We start from the raw sequence: 21990 nt of genomic DNA, 5'->3' as shown, positions 1-21990 counted from the left end.
TATGTAGTTATGTAACTTTTCCTGATAAACCTGGAAACTGCCGGGGTATATATATTTTACATTTTGAATTTATATGCAGAAGTTTTTCTAGATAAGTCTGAATACACATGCAACACACACAAAAATGGTTGAAAATATTTGTTACATTTTTGATAGATCCGAATATAAATGAAAAATCTGCAGTGAAGCAATATGATAATATATATGAATACAATTTCTTACCATTTATCATTCCAGGATGCACTTTTGCAAATTACAATTCGGATAAATGTGCAGGAAATAGACCAGTTGCCATCGCCACGCCCCCTAGTAACGATGACTACATTCATCCTTTACACATCAGCTCAACTCGACTATTCAACGTACACAGCAACAACAAAGGCTTTTTCAAGGAACCCACATTAAGGTCAGTTGAGTTAGAAAGTCTATTTCACTTTGCTTGCACTAAGTTGTAAACGCTAGCTTGTTAGCATGTTATGCCATGGCGCGGCGTCTAGCATCCGTTCGTCTTTTTGTTTAAACGACTTCTTGCGAAGATCCAAAAGGCCTAGAGTCATGATATTTGGCCAGTAGCATCCTATGATGGAGCCCGACAAAGTTTGCGAATGAAAATGACATTGACCTACTTTCAAGGTGTAACAGGGGTCAAATATGTCTAAACCTTCAAACAACTTCTTCTAAGATCTGAAAGGCCTGAATTCATGATATTTGGCCAGTAGCATCCTATGATGGAGCCCGACATAGTTTGTGAATGAAAATGACATTGACCTACTGTCAAGGTCACAGGGATCAAATATGGTAAAAACTTCAAACAATAACATCCTTAGAACCATTTAGACTAGAGTCATAATACTTGGATATGTAATGTATACCAGCTGTGGTAAAAAAAAACCAACAGTAATGAGGTCAAAGGTCAATTTAAAGTGCTAGCCTGAGTCAAAGGTCAACGTTGGTTAAAAGCTTTAAAATTAAAATTTCAAACAAAAATACAATGTATCTTAAGAACCGTTTAAGAGATGTTAAAATGCCTTGTGTTCTAGTTACCAAATTTGGTCTGAAGTAACCTATATGTAATGTAACAAAAGAAACAGGTGATACAGGCACTCTGGGCCTCTTGTTCTTATTGAGTATAACGAGAAACGACCCATTAAATGCTATGGCCATTGACACACGTACCTCAATGAGTGTAATCGATGCAAGTATGTCACTGTAAGTCCAACAACCCCAGAAAAGCAAGCCCAATGGACAACCTTTGGAATTTTCACTGATAATCCGACAGACAACCCTAGGCATTGTCGATAATAATCTGAAGACAAGATCTAGGAATTGCCACTGATGTTCCGACTGACAACCCGACAGTTCATGTATTAAAGGAATTAAATAGCAATTTAAAAGTAACAGACTGGAGTTATAGCTTGTTAAAAAGCAGGAATTAAATAGCAATTTAAAAGGAACAGACTGGAGTTATAGCTTGTTAAAAAGCAGGAATTAAATCGCAATTTAAAAGAAACAGACTGGAGTTATAGCTTGTTAAAAAGCAAGAATTAAATAGCAATTTAAAAGTAACAGACTGAAGTTATAGCTCGTTAAAAAGCAGGAATTAAATAGCAATTTAAAAGAAACAGACTGGAGTTATAGCTTGTTAAAAAGCAAGAATTAAATAGCAATTTAAAAGTAACAGACTGAAGTTATAGCTCGTTAAAAAGCAGGAATTAAATAGCAATTTAAAAGTAACAGACTGAAGTTATAGCTCGTTAAAAAGCAGGAATTAAATAGCAATTTAAAAGTAACAGACTGGAGATATAGCTTGTTAAAAAGCAGGAATTAAATAGCAATTTAAAAGTATCAGACTGGTGTTATAGCTTGTTAAAAAGCAGGAATTAAATAGAAATTTAAAAGTAACAGACTGGAGTTATAGCTTGTTAAAAAGCAAGAATTAAATAGCAATTTAAAAGTAACAGACTGGAGATATAGCTTGTTAAAAAGCAGGAATTAAATAGCAATTTAAAAGTAACAGACTGGAGATATAGCTTGTTAAAAAGCAGGAATTAAATAGCAATTTAAAAGTAACAGACTGGAGATATAGCTTGTTAAAAAGCAGGAATTAAATAGCAATTTAAAAGTAACTGACTGGAGTTATAGCTTGTTAAAAAGCTCAGTTCCATTTTGCAGAATAACAAGTGTATGAAAAGATAGGTAGACAAGAGCCAAACAGCAGAATGCCTCTATCATTAACTATGTAAAGATTGAGTTTTGAAACGTTTCCATTTACACACTGTTAAAGGTGAATTATATAGATTAAGGTTAAATATTGATTTTGTAAATTCAAGTGACATGACTCCCATATAAAGTATAGTTTGTGATATTCCTTAACAGCAAAATCAACCCGTCAGACTGTGTCGATATGGACTGTGATGGCTACAAAGCAGTGCTCATCAAGGACATGGACGGCTCATATTCTGGAACAAATGTCAAAACGGACATTTTTGCACTGGCCGAGTTTGAATATGATGGTGACCCAAGGCGTGGTGTTGGCAATTACAGAATTCCTAAATCGATGTTAACAGATCCTAACGGTGACCGAATTCCTTACACAACATTAGCCGAGTATCAAGGTAAAGTGAGAGCAGGTTCAGTTAGAAATAGAAAAGAACTCAAGTATTCGTGTACATAAACTTTCGTCATTGATGACGGGCAAACAGGTATTCCGTCTTTGCATATTGCAGATTTATCTTCTCTTGGGAGCAGGTTTTTATTTTTACGTCATTTGTTTGTGAGAGTAACGTCATCAATTTTTGAGAAAACGACGTAATTTTCTCGCTCAAACCAATGCCGTAACAATCAATACCTGCTCCCAAGAGAAGATAACTCTGCAATACGCAAAGACGGAATACAGATAGTGACAACACTGTTAAATTAAACATTTACAAAAAGAAATGCATATCTAACTTGAACTATAATATGGAAAAGATACGCAAAGATAATGCATCGTAGATAACAGTTAAATGCAAATCATCATATAATAATGGCACACTATCAATGACTTTCTTTTCGTAGTTGTTACATTATAAAATTTGTCACTCTTTTATTTAATGTTGTTGCATTTTACCATTTGACTGTAAATATAATTCATTGCATGCACGAAAAAGATGACTGTCTTCATTCTTTTTTCTTTATTCATAATGAGGGTATGACCCAAGTACAATCGCAAGACAACTTCTTTTCACTTGTTTGCACATGAACCTACTTATTGTTCAATTGTAATTTAAATATCTTTAGACCATTTCCATGGTCATTTCCGTAAATGAAAACAATCATATGGATGTTTTATGACGAGAGTGAGGCATCTCAAATTTTCCTTTCGTAACGCAATATACACATAGTTAAACGGGTTCAGTGTGGGAACAAGTAGATAGGTATGGAACAACATTAATCCTTTCACCCCTGGGTAACTTTAGTAGACTCTACCATGCATTTATGGGGATTAGTCCATTAATTATGGTCTACAGTGGTGAAAGGGTTAAGAGTGACAGGAAACATATATATACAGATGATCTATACAGGAATTCCGTGTAAGAAATTGATATGAAGGTGGTTGATTAACTGTCTCTAAAACATATTTTACATTGTAAGTACAAATAAACATATTCGGTCATACAAATACATGTGTTTTTATCTATTGGTCCAGGAATCCTACGTGATGATACGTGCGTGAAAAATGATGTCTGGCGAAGTTGGACCTGCACCGGATTTGAACGCCATCTTGTGATGTTAGAAAGTATGGATTCAGATACAGAAACTCGAAGGCTGTCCCCTGTTGCTCTGCAAAGCTATGACAATCAAGCAAAGGGCTACATAAACCTAATTAATGGCCCCCAAGATCACGGCTGGTGTTCCGGGTATACCTGCAAAAAACGCCTGTCCACCTTTCCATTGATAATGACTGCAGGTACATATTAATGATCATATCTTTGCTTCATGTTCCGATTTCACGGAATGTATGTACTAGATGGTTGCATTACACGAGCCATTATGCCCACACTACATAAAACTATAGTTGGTCGGTGTACTTACCTTACAAGATTACAGTAACGACCCCACAACATGTATATGTAGATGACCTATAGTAATAGTTGCGATGTGCGTCAACACCTGTTTCCACAGTCTACCACAAAACCAAGTGAACTAAAAAATGTCACACGTTGATGGATTATTGTATGTAGATGTTCTCTATGTTTGCAGCAATGTCACTAGGTCACTAATCAAAAATAGAACGGGTTATATGTCAAAAATGCATTGTATTGATAGAATCCATCCCTGATGTGATGTATGGATAAGGTTATTCAAGCCCTAAGGGATGAACTATTGAGCAGGAGTCCCGAGGATGGATTATATTTCTTGCTTATTACCTAAAACCCGAAAAAACAGCTGCTGTTCTAGTTAAGTTGTAAACTGTTTGCACATTTCTCATTTGCATATGAAGCCTGGATGGCAATTGTTAGTGACGTTAATGACCCTGACTGACCCCAAAACGTCATAAAACGAATAATAGCGTGACCCCGAAAGGTCACTATAATTGTGTTTAACGGCCCATCAACAACTATGGTCAGAATAGTTAATTTTCAGATGGGGCAACCATTTGAAAGAGCAGAATTAAAATCAGGCAAAACCATGTATATCTTAACATCATTTAAAGAAGTGAAATGGGTTTGTTGTGATGGGGACAAGTCTGTATCACAAATACCTTTAAAGACTGAACATTGTATTAAAAATGCTAAACTGTAAAATGTATGTAAGCTTTGTATGAAGTGAATATAGAATACCGTTCTGATTTGTCATAGTATTAAATATATCTCTATAATCAAGTTGATAGAAATCAATATTTCACTGTCAGAATTGTAATCAAAACACATTATTGTACTCATGTGATGTAATCACTGACATTACTGTATCTATACATGTACCATAGTCGCTACAAAATAATGTTTAATATAGATAATACTAACAATATCAATTTGTCGTAAAAGTCTCGTCTAATTTTCAGGTCGGAACCACTTATTGCACTTTGCATCAACATCACCCAAAAATCTTCGCCTCCATATGCTATGGGACGACAGCAACACAAAGATGGAGATAGGATTATATTACTCTTTCCCTAATAGCCTTGATGTTTACTTAGATGACCAGCACATACACCCAAAGAATACTTACCAAGAAAACGGAGAAACCGTTTATCGCCATCCCTCCGATAGTCCCCCTGGTGCATTCCTCCCTGATGTGGCTACTGATGGCTGTGGTACTAATTTCTACGATACGGAATGGCAGCTGCAATATATAGTGCTCTGTGGATCGACAAGGATTGACATCAAAACACGCGATGCTATTATGATTGGTTTATCCGTTCTTACTACTGACGACTTTTTTGGAGAAGAAATCGTCAGTAATTTGGCAACTTTCCTTGGAGTGCCCGAGTCGAAAGTTCGCATTCTAGATGTACAGAAAGCAGGATCAAGTAGAGGGAAGCGCTCAACAACTGGAACGACTTCGTATAACATTGAAATTGCTGATAGTCCTTGTTCCAATATCAACTGTACAGGTGAAACCCTGACCTTGACCAACGACGAATTGGTTACCATAGCAAGCAATGTCTTGAACGCATACCAGGTATGTTTCATAGAGAAATAAAATAATGTATATTGGAAAAAGATGCTGCACTTTGATGGCGTCATAGCTTGATGGGGTTAAAGGAATACTTTTAAATATAAAGATGTTGTATTTCGATTTATATGGTAAGCATTCTTTATGTGAACTTATTTCCTGCTAGTTCTTGCTTATATGAAAGTCATTATCGGTAAACGTGCAAGTAATTGTCTTGTGAACATCAAATCATAACTCTTCAGACTGATGGTTTTTTATCGTAGCTTGTCCGAAACTCAAAGGTGAAACTATGTCATACTGCGATGACCAGTTTTTCACAACCAAAGAACGAATTCCACAAATACATGGTGAAGAAACTAAAGGGCTTGTCCTCAGGGTTTTTTGCTCTTGGCTTTTATGGTTCTTGGCCATATTCCTTTAGATGATTTTTTTCCCAAAATTGGTATTGTCTGGAAATCAAGGATATGTTCTTTTCCATATACGTAAGGAGCAACTTATGTGGTGTTGAGTGTGGGTTTAATTTTGTTATCCCATTAACAAGTTTCTGACAGTTTCTGGTCCTTGATGAGACTCCACATATCCATATTAGCAAATGGCAGACTAAGTCGAACATACGCTAAGTCCAGAGATATATATCTGGCACAACAAAAGTCAGGGAATGGACGTATACCGCATTACGAAATTAAGGCAGTATAGAACCCTGGGTAATTTGATATGCCTAGTGCTTGAGCGAAAATCGAAACACATGATCATATGCCTTTATTTGAGCAGTTGTGAATTTATTTGTATTCCAAAGTTTCTTTCTTTGACTGTGCTTATCGGATACTGTTTCCAAAAAAGTGATGTTACAGCATAACGAAACTAATGTTAAGTGATAGAGTATCAAATACAACCATATCATGGTCAGATCAAAGAATAGAATATTTAGCGTGTAATAATAGGAGACATTGCCGTTGTATTATGCTATAGTTTATGAATGCTAGTGCTTTGGTTCTAAAATGCGTACAGTCAGAATGTAAAAGGTTCAGCTAAACCTAATGTTGGTTTTGTAACGGCTGCTAGATTGGTTTTGCTTTATTTTATTCCTCATAGATGTATTCCGTCTTTGCGTAGTGCAGAGTTATCTTCTCTTGGGAACAGGTATTGATTGTTACATCATTGGTTTGTGCGAGAAAATTACATCGTTTTCTCAAAAATTGATGACGTTACTCTCACAAACAAGTGACGTAACAACCAATACCTGCTCCCAAGATAAGATAACTCTGCAATACGCAAAGATGGAATACAGAACCTATTGTGAAGTCTGCCTTTTCAGGATTAAATCTATAGAAAAGAAACACTCACTCACACATGGTAATCCTATAGTGTCATTGACACTTAGATAATTTTGAACATATTTTAATTGAAATATTTTATATTGATATCAGAATGGCATCTTGTCCTCACTCATGAACGTCACGATCAACAGCATGAGTATCACGGAAGTGGTACCTCCGATTGACAATCCCAGCTGGCAGGAGTTTGTGGAAGCACAAAACAACAAACGCATTGTTCAGTTTATAGACACCTTTGAGTTCTACAGCCCTATTACAGCAGGGGCCGAGGGCAATGTCTTCCCGCAGCAGCCGAAACTTCACTTCACTGATTCTGCCGTAAGTTAAAACATACTATTATTCATGTGATATTTAACAGAGAACAATTGTTCCGATTCTCAGCATTAACACATTTCATATTCTCTTTCTACTTCATACAAACATTAGGTTATATTCTTCATCACTGTTTACCTGAACATGCTTAATTTGTCCTGACCTAAGACTACCGCCTGGTGAATCATATAACCTCCTTTGCGCAAATCACGAGAGTACCATTTGTTGTTTGTACAAAAATGATTTAATTGTGATGGAGCTGTGCTTATGAAATGTAAACTATTGTATCACCGGTTGTCAACATAAACCATACATTATTGCAGTGAAAAATAAGTGTACGTTCATTGTCTTTTCTCTATTGTCAGTCATCTAGTTAACATTACTCAATACTGCAAGTCCTGGAAATTTATTTGTTAATTTCAAACTCAGGTTGTTATATATAAAATCTTGTTTAAAACCTCCTGACATCAGATTTGATTTATATTAAGATATTATGGTAACATAAATTTCTACACCTGACCACGCTTAGGTGGTTAAAGGACAGGTTTAAGTGTCACAAAGTCAAATACATACTTTGTGTTCCCGCTCACTTGTGTTTTATGGCACATACAAATGCATGTAAAATGGTAGCAATTATTTGACGTGATAGCTTTGTCCTAGGAATCACTTTCTATAACATTTTCGCTCAAGCGCAATGCCTGGCGAAATCAACATATATCTAATGCGGCTATGGCAGCCTACACGAATACAACAGCAAATATAATCATTTCTGTTCCTTCAAGATATCCCCCGCTTTCACCGAAACGGGATATTAATTTGGGTTTGTCTGTCTGTCACGCTTCGTTTCCATGCAATAACTACACAAATGTTAACCGATTTTCTTCAAACTTTGTCACAGGGTTAAATGCCTTCAGGGCTCGGACAAGTACGATGACCACTCTCAGCGGACTTCATTTGGCGGAGCTATGGCCTCTTGAATAACGACAAACATCATAATCTCCCGTTTCTGTTCATTATCTCTCGCAAATATTATCTGATTGTCTTCAAACTTAGTAACAGGGTTCAACGCATTAAGGGCTTGGCCAAGTTTGACAACCACTTTAATCGGACTCCATTTGGCAGAGTTATGGCCCCTTGATTAACGAAAAATGTCATTACTGCAGTTTCCGCTTAATAACTCAAGCAAATATTATCCAAATTTCTCCAAACCTTATTACAATGTTTGTGTTCCTCTGTCTTTCCACCCATCTCGGGCACTCTTTGTTTTTTGTGTGATAATTGCTGTACATATTGTTAAGATGTTTTAACCAAATTCCTTATGCACATCCAACTCATGCTAAGTTTGCCAACCGATGTGATTTGTGCATATTTACGGATAATCATTGAGGTATAGGGCTTTTTTTTCTTCAAGTTTCAAGCTATACATTATGTCTCAACAGCACGATACTCACCTGTTTATACCTAACCTCGATAATGTTAACCTACAATATGTCCTGCAAGCGGGGGATATAAATTCCACAAATTTGCTTGTTATTATTATGTTGAATTATATTCTAAATGACCACTCAACACAGAAGAGGCCATTAGGACAATAAAAGGCCGACAAAACATGCTTAAGGAAATGACAACAAACGGGTAGAATTTTGACATGTAAGAAGGTCAAGGCAATCTAACAGCAGGTGTTTTACTGTTAATGGTTCGTAACATGCTTTGCATTGAGGCTGGCCATGGTCTTCGCGCCCCAATAAATCAGCAAGATAATGTATGAATAACCCATCATGCTGTCACTTAACCGTAGTTGGTACTTAAGAGACATACCGTCATTATTATTATTGTTATTGTTTGACAAATATCTTCCAATTCTACATAACATGTGAGTTGTAGGTAAAAATGTTTTATATACTTAACGGACTAACGAACAATAATAAGTATTAAAGCATTGTTAATTAAGATTATGATGCGATAAACATTGGCTGCATAATATGTGACCTGGGAATTTTGTCTTGCCTTGCAGGGAGCACATGTGTCCTCGTTGGGTGTAGCCGCAATACCGTGGCAAGTTCAGGCCGTTTTGCGGTCAGGCACAGGGTCAAACGTCTTGGCGTCCTTGACAGGAAACACCACTGTGGATTTTGTTGGCGGCTGGGCAAACTTCTCTGACCTCTCACTTAGCCATAGTGGATCTGGATTCATCATTGATTTCAATATCATATTCCCGGAGTCGAACTACACTTTAGAATCTGCCCCTCTACAAGTGACCTATCGACCTTTCAAAGTTGACTTGGCGTACACTGCCGGTAATGTCTATACGAACAACCCACATGAACTTAGGTTCAAGGTTGTAGATACCACTACCAACACAAAGGTGGACAACTTGGTATGGAATGTAAGTGTGAACATTTAAATACACTTATTTCAATAGTAGGTTTATTTATATATATGTTCATGACATAATATTGCAGGAATTTCAATTAACAAAAGAAATATCTGGCAGTAAATTTGTATGACTGAAAATTGGGGATTTTCAAGTGAGTGTAGAGGATAACCTGATATGAAACGCACTTAAGGGCTGACGTTACTGGGCTCCTCTAACTACTAAACAATGTATATAGAAGGTGTATCCGTTATGACATTGCGAAAAAAATCATTAACGAAAATAAGCTCTGAATGTAATGATTAGTGGAAATAGCCTTTGCAGAGGATATTCAACGCAAAAATTTAAACAAAAATGTACAGGTACCAGTCATTATGTGCCGTAAAATGCATTCTTACTGTCATTTGGACAATAATCCCTGCATCGTGAAGGACAAATCACAAGGTCTGTTTTTAGTTTGTTGTACTTTTCCTTTACTGTTTATATATAGGCTTCTAATCAACTTGTGAGCAAACGTTTTGGAAATACCTAGATCACTTTCCACTTCGCATAACATATGTGTTTGAGGCCTTTGGCTTGTTAATTGGGTATGCAAGTCATCTCAGGGTATCAGATTGTATCAGTTACATTAACATACTGTCTCCAGAATAGATATCTCCAAATGACCTTAATGGTAATAAGAAAGGTTTGTTGGGTTATATGAGGTTTAACGCCCTCACAACAGCCATGTATTGTCAAAATGAAAGATCAGAGAAGTGATAAAAGAAAATATATAACTATCTATTACACATGTTTTAAGGTGCAATAAACTGTATTGATCTTCTATTCTATTCTGGAATAGAAGCAGCAGATACATTGTTTTTCTATTGTGCTTTTTTCCCCACATAGACAAACGATTATACAAGTTGCTCCACTTTCCCACCTTTTATAACAAACCAAAAGTGAGATTCAGCATCTGTACTCTTTCCATGAAGATAAAGGTTCAACCGATTGCAATTTTAGCTCACCTGGTCCGAAGGACCACAGTGAGCTTATGCCGTGGCGCAGTGTCCTTCGTCCTTCGTCGTCCACCTTTTCTTTAAAACGTAACAAATAAATGAGGTTGGTTCGACCCCTGAGGCCAGGGGGGCGGGGCCCTGAAGGGGAACTTAGCTAAATTTGCTTTAAAACGCATCTCCTCCTAAACACCATAGAGGATTTCAACCAATTTTAGTCTGAAGCATCACAAGGGAAGAGCAATTATTTCTCAATTAAATGAGGTTGGTTGGATCCCTGAGGCCAGGGGGGCAGGGAATGGAAACTTAGCTAAATTTGCTTTAAAACGTATCTCCTCTTAAACGCCGGAGAAGATTTCAACCAAATTTGCTCTGAAACTTAATTATGGGAGGGCAATCATTTCCTAAATAAATGAGGCTGGTTCGACCCCTGGGGCTAGGAAGACCGGGCCCAAAAGAGGAAAATTATCTAATATTTTGCTTCAAGACGCTAATACCTGCTAATTGCCTGAGAGGATTGCACAAAACTTGGTCAAAATCATTATTGAGGCAGAACAAACATTTCTTAATTGAATGAGGTTGAGTTGACCCCTGCAGTCCTAAGAAATGGTACAGCTAGATTATCACATTCTATGGTGTAGTTTTCATAAATTGTGAAAAATTGGTTTCTATGTTTATAAAAGCTTATAGTTGAATGAAAATTAAAGTATTGTCTAATAACACCCTGTAATATTACCTATTACCTATTTCAAAATCTGTTAACATGGCAACTTAGTGGAGGCCCCTGATTAGTTGAAAGTCAGATATTGTGGTCCCAGTATGGTTAGAACATAGATCTTGTATGGTTTTGAAGAAATTTCATATAAAGATGTAGTAATGCATTAAGTTGTAATGACTCATATATAAAACCAGGTGAGCGATACAGGTCCGATGGACCTCATGTTTAAATATTAATAAAAACGTAGAGCATAGAAAATTCCAATTTGGTTGTTGTTCATGTGAGAAAATTAAACAGCATTCTTGTTCAACCTTGTTAAATATAAATATGCTTCATTTTCAAACATTGACTTTTTCACAGGGTGGTGTTTGGATGGCCACGGTAACCACTTCCGCTAGTAGTGGCTATGGCGGAGCTTTCAGCGGGACAACGTCCGTAAACTTCGACCCTAGTACTAGTGAAGTGAGTTTCAACGACCTTCAATTCGACACTATCGGTATCCAGGTTTTGACAGTCACGGTCACATCAACAACAGGCTACAATCTAACCATGGCGAAGGAAGTGATTGTAATGCATTCCGCTCTCCAGTCGATGGTGCCAGAAGTCTCCCAGGTCTTAGCTGTTAGATATGACGTTGACTTCAGCGTATATGGAAATTTGGATTTTGCCGCTGGAGCATTCATGAACGAAATGATGGCCAAATTCCCTCTTATTGCATTTTCCGACCTTTCTGTCGCCGAAGGTTTGTTAATTTTGTGATTAATAGTCCCCAAATAGTACAATTGGAGAGCTATAGGTTTGGACTTTACCTCCAAACAGTACGTCCCTAGGATATAATTATGTGTATGATTAAAATGCAGTGCATTTAAATTGAAAATAATCTTACCAGCGCAGATACGACAGTCATACCAAGCCTCAAGAAGAACGTAAATAATACGAAAATAATACATTCATAAATATGATTAAAAGTCATTAAAATAGATATTTCTAAATTTTGTTCTTTTCATTGTACAAAAATAAGAGAATACCGAAATTTCAACCAAACAATATTTCGATCTCAAAATCCGAGAATAAGACCATGTGTTCCTGAAGGGTAAATCTCATTTGATTAATTGATGACACCCGCCATGTAAATCTAAGTCGAATCCGAGAAATGTACAAGATTGATGTTTCTGTATCAACACATGATACTTTTTGTCTATAATTGGCATATCTGATCAATATAATAGGCCCAGCCATATGCATGTTAAATTAACGACGAAATGGCTGATCCTATGAATGTTTTTTCCTCCAGGAAGTGTAATAATCACTGTCACCATCTCTGGTAACACGACCACAGTGACGGAGGTTACGACCGGTATATGTAGTGACATTTCCTCAGGATCAACATTCACCTACAACGGTGCCACGTTTTCCTTATCGTCCACAATGACTGTCAACAGTCAACAGTACTACGGGGTCAGCTGCGAGAGCGAGGTCAGTCAAACGTTTTACAACATACTTCAGCTAAATGCATTACACTAAGGGTTCATAATTTACACATCAATGGCACCTTGATCCCTAACACGTGTACTCATCTGTTACACTTTTTTCTTACCAGTATTTGTTCATTGAGATATTGTATTAACTCATTCACCCCTGAAATTTCATTATGACCTATTCCAACCTTTGAATTGGAGGAGTTCAAATGTGTCTTCAGGGGTGAATGAGTTAAGGGTCTTTCAATCCTTTGCCATAAGAAGTAATAATTTTGTAAATTTTAGCATATGTGGGCCTGGAGAAGATTGTTGACAAGTTTAACCAATTTTATCCTTTTTGGTCAAGGCACTAAGGCCAGGCCCTAGGGGTTAGACAGTGTCGTCATTTTCATACTAATGCATTGCAGTCAATTGATAATGATTTCAGCCAAGAACAAGAGATCGGCAACCCGAGCATAATATAATACTGATTAAGAAATGCAGGATCTTACCATCCATCAGGAGTACTTGATTCTAGTATATCTGGAACTTACCTTTTTGGACATTTCACAATTTCTACCGCCTAGCCAATTGGGATGTTATTCGTTTAAATCACAAATTTGATTCGTCTTTGGCAATGGGACTTTCTGCGAAATTTTATTGAAACTGCTTCAAAAGTGCTGGAGAAGGGTTGATTGTATATTAGCTCAATAGGCAGTTTCAAAGGAACATCATCCTATACTTCCAATACTAATTTAAGAAACTTGAGATGGAATGAGATAAAACTAAAAAAAAAATATTTGTATTTCAGGAGACATCTGACTCGGACAGTTCAAGGGTAGCACTCATCATTGGCCTTGTTATCGGAATACTGTCAGTACTTGCACTGATAGGCATCTTCCTCTTCTGGAAGCTCAAGATTGTTCCTAAGACAAAGACACACAGTAAGTTAATTCATTGATTGTAATTTAGTCAACGACTGAATGTTTGCACTTAATTCAGTAGTCTGCACTTAATTCAGTAGTCTGCACTTAACTCAGTAGTCTGCACTTAATTCAGTAGTCTGCACTTAATTTTGCATAAAGGCAAATCATGTTTCAAGTAACTCTCAACAATAACACTTCATCTAAAACATGTCCTTAGAGCAGAAGATATGGATTCTACGAATTTGCTTGTTTTTACAAATCTTCAGATCTATATGGCGTAGAGTATTGATACTTCTCATACGGCTTGCTGGATTTATAACTACCACAATTGTTCATTGGAATAAACGGCTATGAAGTTTTATCAAAATGATCCGTTTCTTTTAGCTGTTTGGGAATAAGAGCTACAGCCTCAGTTTGAACACATGCAAATGACCCATTTTGTCCAATATCAGTGCGGATTTCATAATGATTGTCATCTCTTCTCCCGTGTATAAAGTGCTATTGAATGTTTTATTGTGCTATTGAATGCCATTTCATACACTTAATCACAAGCTTGAAAATTTGTTTATTAATGTATCAAATATCTTTTTGAAATTTGTTTTATTCCATATAGTAATATGACATAACTACGTTAATTTTAACAGAAATATCCAAGGAGGACGAGATAAGGTACATCGGGACGATGACACCTGCAGAGGACATCTTGTGGCGCGAACAGTCGTTCATGAGTATCCGCGAGAAAAGTTTGCCAGAACGACAAATGCCAGGCCTCAGCACACAGATCAGCGGCCGTAGCACACCCATGTATTAGACCTCCACTTAAACAACCAATGACAATACTATTTTGCAGTGTTTTTTTTATATTTTCTTCTTTTTAGACTAAATTTAAATTGAATTCAACATGCAGTTCCCTCCACATCAGCATGACAACCAATATGTGTAATAAGACCATTATACTCTCTGTACAAATGATGGAGGCGGTCAACTATATCATTTTAGAAAAATAATCTTTACAGACCTTATAATTAAGATTTTTGAGATGTTCATCAAATGTACTTCCAAAACAATATAAGGCACCGATATATCTCATATTTCATAAATTTGCGTGTATCAGGATTTGTTCATATGATTTAAACATTTTTATTTTTGATAGCATTTTTGTCGGATATCCTATTTATTTTCGTTAAAACTGTAGCAGTTGGAATTTGGAAAATGACAAATTTATTTGTTATTTCAGTTGACATAAAAAAACGAAATTTTATAATAAATTATTTAACAGTTACAGTAAAGTTTAACGAGACCTACAGTATAAAATGTTTATGTTACTTTTAATTACTGTTAACTTAAGCGGTCTTGATGAACCTTTTTTTACTTATTTACGAAGTTGTAGATTTACACTTGACATATATAGATGTATTCTTTTATTTCTTTAATTGTGTGTCAGGTTGAAGACATTTTGTATTGTTCTATTGAACCTCCTATTATTTATGAAAGGTAAGATTTGTGTCATTAAATGACATTGGATTCAAAATGTTTTCTTAAAATACCTGATAAATGCTTCTCTGCAAAATTGAGAAACAAATTCGTGAATTTCAAAATATGAATAGACTAGAAATAAACTTTATTAAACCATGAGCTTATCAAAGTCGTACATGCGATTGACCTTTCAACCTGAGCTAAACATAATACTATTAGGTCATCTTGTATATGTATATGACGGTTGACCAGACATGTTATAATATGATATCATGTATACGCTTGACTGATAATGGTATAATATATTTCCTGCCAGGGGAAATAAATATGAGAAGGTTAGTTCGAAAACAGGCCTGCGTATGCAGGTGGAAATGATGACTTGGCTCATTCAAATTATATCATATTTAATCATTTAGACATTTTATTAAAAAGTTTACGCTACGTCAAAAGCATTGAGAATCTAATTTGTTTAGGATTTGGAAATGAAAACATGAAATTTGAATCGGAATTATTTTTATGCAGTTTGAACTGATAGACTTAACATAATAGTATTTCTGTTCAACCTGAACTAAACAAGATATGGTGTTCTGTCATCTTGTTTTATATATGACGGTTGGCCGCATAATTAGTTGTGCAATGTAATGTATTGCAGTTATTTTTTATGAACTTACCCATTTCTTTAAGACGGAAGCTGTATTGTGCAGCCGAAGAAAACATAATCCATACAGAACACCAGTACATGTAGATATATAATCTGATATTATAAAGCGTGTTGTTGATTGTATTAAATTGTATGTCATTTAAAATTGGAATTTAATTTATCGACCATGCAGTGAAAAATAATGTATAATTATTTCAGGGTTGTAAAACAAGCAACTGAACAATTATGTAGATAATATATGTAGGCCTTTCTGCACTTCAATATTGTAACATAAATATGTTCTGACATTTGATATTGGTATTTTTTCTTTTTAAACAATAAATGAAAATCTTCAGGCAAGTTCAAAATGTCAATAAACATGACTGCTTCATAAGCATTTGTCTACAAATAAAAAGAACAGTAACGAAAATCTTGACAGTAAAATAAAATTTCAGATAATTTTTATATTTTGATTTTAAAAACGAACTGTAATCCATATGATGCCAGTTACTTTGTCAATAATGTAGAATATGCGGTTAGAGGTATTGTGTCAATTTTTGTGACGTGTATTCCGTCTTTGCGTATTGCAGAGTTATCTTCTCTTGAGAGCAGGTATTGATTGTTTCGTCATTGGTTCGTGTGAGAAAATTACGTCGTGTTCTCAAAAATTGATGACGTTACTCTCACAAACAAATGACGTAACAATCAATACCTGCTCTCAAGAGAAGATAACTCTGCAATACGCAAAGACGGAATAATGTGGTTGGCCACAATATTTAGCACCAAACCTTTCACAATTTGAGATTTTAGTACTACAAAACTCTTACGTGACATATAGTCATTGAAAATGTTAGCTCTTCTTCATATATATTTACTGTTAACCGACACAGTTGAATGAATTAATGTGAAAAAAATGAAGAGATGTGCACTTGGAAAAAATGATGTGTTACAGTATTTTTTCCATTTTTCAAATATGATAATGCTTTAAAATGAAATATATATTATTTTTCGGAAAAAAATGTACGTTGTTAAATTTCTGTTTCTAACATGACATTGTCTTTCATATTGCCATAGCTGTGATACTTGTTCTACTATTTTTATTGTTTGTATTCAATAAAAAGCTTGACGTTCAGTTAATTTTTGTTTGAGTTTAACTACATGTCCCGGTAGACCGGAAATGAAAAGGCCATATGAAGTCTGGTGATTAAGGAAACAATGCCGCGAAGAAAGACTTGGTCAGGGTTTATAGGGTGTAACCTCCTGTTAACATCTAGGATTTATAATGGATGCGTTTCCGTGGGTGTAATGTATGTGCAGTAGGATGCACATTTTTGTGTATTTGTGTATTTGCATCCTTGCAACAGCGCGGATCTGATACCAACTAGTTAGAAGTAGAGTGAACTATAATAACACAAACAAAACAGCTGGTATGTAGAGTATAAAGGCAAACATGTTATCAGTTCCGGTTCATATTTGGCCATTACCTAGGAAAAGCCATGGAAGGCCTATTTCCAATGATTTGGTTTGGTTTGATTTAATTTTGTTTAACATATCCTACATGAATAAACATAACAGCAAAGGTCATTTAAGGACGTGCCTCCATGTGTGTAGTGTATGTGTGTATGCAGGGACAGGGTATGCAGGGTATGTTGGTGTGATAGCGCGGATCTGATGCCAACTTTATAGTGCTATCATCTCACTGAAATACCGTGCCGAAGCCACCAAGCACAGCATTCCGACCTGTCACATTATACTGACAACGGGTGAACCAGTAGTTGCCATTCCCCTTAATGCTGAACGTTAAGGCGGGGATAACTACCATTTTAGGACTTTGGTATTTCCAATGAGGTCCCGCACAGGTGTATAGGTGTAAAAAAATAATGTATGTACATGCTCTGACTTAGCAGTAATTGACATGATGAAACAAAAGACAATATTCCAGCCAGAATTACAAATGCTCATTTAATATGGAAATTTTCTTTCAAAACAAAACGATGTATCCGACAACACAGTGGCAATAACTGACATCACACTGACAACACAATGGTAAGGAGAAAAATGTGTTTCCAGTGTACTGTCAGCTTCTGGATTCATACTGGTAAGAACTGCCCTATCTGACTATATACGGACAACAAACTGGATTTGGAAGGGCAATAAGTAGTTTATTTATGACGACACACTGCCAATGTTTCCAGTGCATTGTCAGATTGCCATCTTATTGACAATACACTGAAAATAAATTGGTTTGAGAAGGGCATTAAATACACATTCATGATTGTATGCAGTGTTTTGTCAGTTTTCAAGTATATCTGACTATATACTGGCAATGATGGACTTAGAAAATAAATTTACTACAGATTCTTAATCATCTGGCAATTCACTGACAACAAACTGGGCAAGAGATATATACTGTATCCAGTGTGTTGTCAGTATTAAACTATCTTACTAAACACTGGCATAATTGACTTGTAAATGTAAAATTTTAACTAACTGTACAATGGCAATAATTACTACACACTGGCAATAATGACCTTACAAATTAACTGTAGATTTTCAAAAGGATCCATCAATACAAGATACATGTTTTATTCACAAACTCGAACACTGACAGGTCGGTAAGGGCCCCGTCTTGTGGGAATATATCCCCCATAATCATCAAGAAGCAATCTGCCCATATAGATGAGCTTGTCGTGTGATATTTGGACTTCAAAAAGAATCGCAAGGAAGCAAAATATATATTTTACATGTACTATGATGCAAGTCTTGTTTCCTTCCACCTCCATATTTGCTGGGCTAACAGAAATATAAATACCGGTGCAATACTCATTTGTTAGCTTTGATTTGTTTTATTTCACCTTCAATACCTCCTCTAAGAGCAAGGGTCAAAGTCAGAGATCCACTTTGTCTTTGACCTTTTGACCCAAATGAACTTGACCTTTAACCCAGTGATCCTGATATTTGGTCGGATGACTTTTTCTTCAATTCTGACCAACTTTTGCTTCATAATAAAAAAATAAATGTTCATCAGTAAAAAGATACAAAATTTGACCTTGACTTTTGAACCAGTGACCTTTGGTCAAATGACTCATTGTTTAATTCCAACCAAGAATACTTCAAAGTGTCATAACGAAATGTTCACCAGTGAAAAGATACTTAATTTGACCTTGACCTTTAACCACATGACCTTGACCTTAAGTTAGTTGACTCTTTGTTAAATTCCGAACAACATCGCGTCAAAATGTTCATCAGGGAAAAGAAACAAAATTTGACATAGACCTCTGACCCGATGACCTTGACTTTTGGTCAGTTGACTCAATATTTAATTCTGATCAACATTACTTCATCATGTCATAACAAAATGTTCATCAATGAAAAGATGCAAAATTTGACCTTGACCTTTGAACCTGATGACCTTGACCTTTGACATCGACATTTTACATCAGTGTATCTTTTTGTTCAATTCCGACCAACTTTGCTTCATAATGTCATAAAATGCTCATTAGTGAAAAGCTACAAAATTTGACCTTGACCTTTGGTCAGTTGACTCCTTGTTCAATTCTGATCAACTTTGCTCCATCATGTCATAACAAAATGTTCATCAATGAAAAGATGCAAAATTTGACCTTGACTTCGGAACCTAATGACCTTGACCGTTGACCTGGACTTTTTTCTCATTGCGTATTTTTGTGAACTTAACATCTTGACCAAGTTCCATGTAAATTGGTCAATAAATACCAAAGTTATTAGCCAGGAACAAAATTTGTGGACAGATGGACAGACAGACAGATCGATTACTATAGGGCACCCGTATCAGAGATACGCGGCCCTAATAACCTTAATCATTGATCAATTGAAACCTTGTTCGATTCTGACAAACCTCGATTTATAATGTCATAATAAAACGTTAACCAGTTAAGAGATGTAAATCTGACCTTGAACTTTGACCCAATGACCTTCAGCTTTGGTCAGTTATTACAGATATACCTTGTTTGATTGTGACCAACTGTGCTGTATAATGTCAAAACAAAATGTTAAGCAGTTAAAAGAAACAAAATCTGATCTTGGTCTTTGATCCGATGACCTTGACCTTCGATCAGCTGACTTCTTGTTGTATTGTGACTAACTTTGCTTCATAATGTCATAACAAAATGTTTACCAGTTAAGAGCAAAAAAAATTGAATTTTTTAATGTGAAAATCCAAGATGACTGATTAGCAGCCATTTTGAATCCGATCTGCCTGAAAAATTACCAAGCAGAACAAGGATGCATGGGAAATTATCATGTAAAAATTTAACAAGAGGCCCATGGGCCTAAACGGTCACCTGAGTCTACAGTATTTATTTTTGTTGTTGAAATATGTACCAATTTGAGTAAAAAATAGTATAATGTTAACTTAACTTTGTCAGGACCATGAGCTGATCATTCCTAGACCAATTTTAAGTGAGATCGGCCTATTAGAACTTAGTAGCAAAATAGCGGCCATGGCAGCCAAATTGTATTTCTGATTGACCCGAAAAATAACAACACTTTGTCAGGACCATGATTCGATCATTCCTACAAAGTTTCAGTTCAATCGGCCAAGTAGATCTTTACTTTAAGTTTGAAATAGTTTTCCAAAATGGCAGCTGTGGTGGCCATATTGGATTTCTGATCGACCTGAAAAATAACAACACTTTGTCAGGACCATGAGTCAATCATTCCTACAAAGTTTCAGTTCAATCGGCCTAGCAGAACTTGACTTTAAGTTTGAAATATGTTTTCAAAATGGTGGCCGTGGCGGCCATATTGGATTTATGATTGACCTGAAAAATAACAACACTTTGTCAGGACCATGAGTCGATCATTCCTACAAACTTTAAGTTCAATCGGTCCAGCAGAACTTGACTTTAAGTTTGAAATAGGTTTTCAAAATGGCGGCCGTGGTGGCCATATTGGATTTCTGATCGACCCAAAAAATAACAACACTTTGTCAGGACCATGAGGCGATCATTCCTACCAACTTTCAGTTCAATCGGTCCAGCAGAACTTGACTTTAAGTTTGAAATAGGTTTTCAAAATGGTGGCCGTGGCGGCCATATTGGATTTCTGATCGACCCGAAAAATAACAACACTTTGTCAGGACCATGAGGCGATCATTCCTACCAACTTTCAGTTCAATCGGCCCAGCAGAACTTGACTTTAAGTTTGAAATGTAAAATGTTAACGGACGACGGACGACGGACGACGGACGACGACGGACGAAAACGGATAGCAATAGGTCACTTGAGCTAAAGCTCAGGTGACCTAAAAACATACCCCATTTACTCCCATCAATATTGTGCAAAAGAAAACAAAAAGGACAGAAAGACGGACAACCTGATTACTATAGGGCACCGGCTAAGGTGTGGGGCCCTAACTATTTAGTCACTTTCAAACACATTTGGCATTTCAATGTTTATTTGGGTTTACCTAAATAATTGTTTGTACACAATATTTACTATCATCTACGCTACCATATTTGGTAAGGTGTACAGTTTGTCACGTGACCTGGTTGACCAATGGTCATTCAGCCTATAGGGATAGCCCTATTGATATTGTCTTCAGCCATTTTAAGCAGTCTCAGTATCAGCACTGTCTGTTTTTGTCCCCACCATCCACCCCTTCACCACCTTGCTTGTTCAGGTTTTATTTATTTATGTATTTTTTATATAGGTACATCATAATATTTCTTTAATACTGTATGTTTATATCTCTGATTTTTATTGTATCATGTATATTTATTTTATTGTTGCTGGTGTTGTGTTGTTGTTGTTTTTTGTGGTTTTATTTTTATTTTATTTTTATTTTTTTATTTTTTGTGATGTAACTTGTTCAGGAAATAGATAAGGCCATTTAGGGTGAGACAACACCTGGTCGGCTGGTCTGAGCATTGGATAAACCTACCTCCCTGTAAAGAAACATATCAGGTTGGGGCAGCCGGCTCGCAGCACTTTGTTCCACAGTTTCAAGCTTACTTTGTATTTCTTCACTTACCAGATTCTCTATTGTAAATGGGCTGCTCTTATTAGTGTAAGGGAATGGACATGTAATTCGGGAATTATACCCCCAATTCATTATATGC

The 21990-nt window shown here is 36.1% G+C and overlaps 1 protein-coding gene across 2 annotated transcripts in view; it reads left to right on the top strand.

The window, feature by feature from the left end:
- Positions 1–15513, top strand: part of LOC110451279 (fibrocystin-L-like) — a 120944-nt gene extending 105431 nt beyond the window's left edge. For both annotated transcript variants that reach the window (XM_021499197.1, XM_021499198.1), the window contains exons 55-64: positions 238–406; positions 2377–2615; positions 3689–3949; positions 5045–5664; positions 7086–7310; positions 9319–9690; positions 11752–12133; positions 12686–12867; positions 13660–13792; positions 14419–15513. In XM_021499197.1, the coding sequence (XP_021354872.1) occupies positions 238–406; positions 2377–2615; positions 3689–3949; positions 5045–5664; positions 7086–7310; positions 9319–9690; positions 11752–12133; positions 12686–12867; positions 13660–13792; positions 14419–14585 (2750 nt within the window). In that variant the 3' untranslated portion in view covers positions 14586–15513. The remainder of the gene's footprint in view (positions 1–237; positions 407–2376; positions 2616–3688; positions 3950–5044; positions 5665–7085; positions 7311–9318; positions 9691–11751; positions 12134–12685; positions 12868–13659; positions 13793–14418) is intronic.
- The last annotated feature ends 6477 nt before the right edge of the window (positions 15514–21990 follow it).

Source organism: Mizuhopecten yessoensis, unplaced genomic scaffold, assembly GCF_002113885.1.
Source record: "Mizuhopecten yessoensis strain PY_sf001 unplaced genomic scaffold, ASM211388v2 scaffold5913, whole genome shotgun sequence".
In the NCBI taxonomy this organism is placed as follows: Eukaryota; Metazoa; Mollusca; class Bivalvia; order Pectinida; family Pectinidae; genus Mizuhopecten; species Mizuhopecten yessoensis.
Note: the sequence above shows the minus strand (reverse complement) of the source record. Positions and strands in the feature narration are given on the sequence as shown.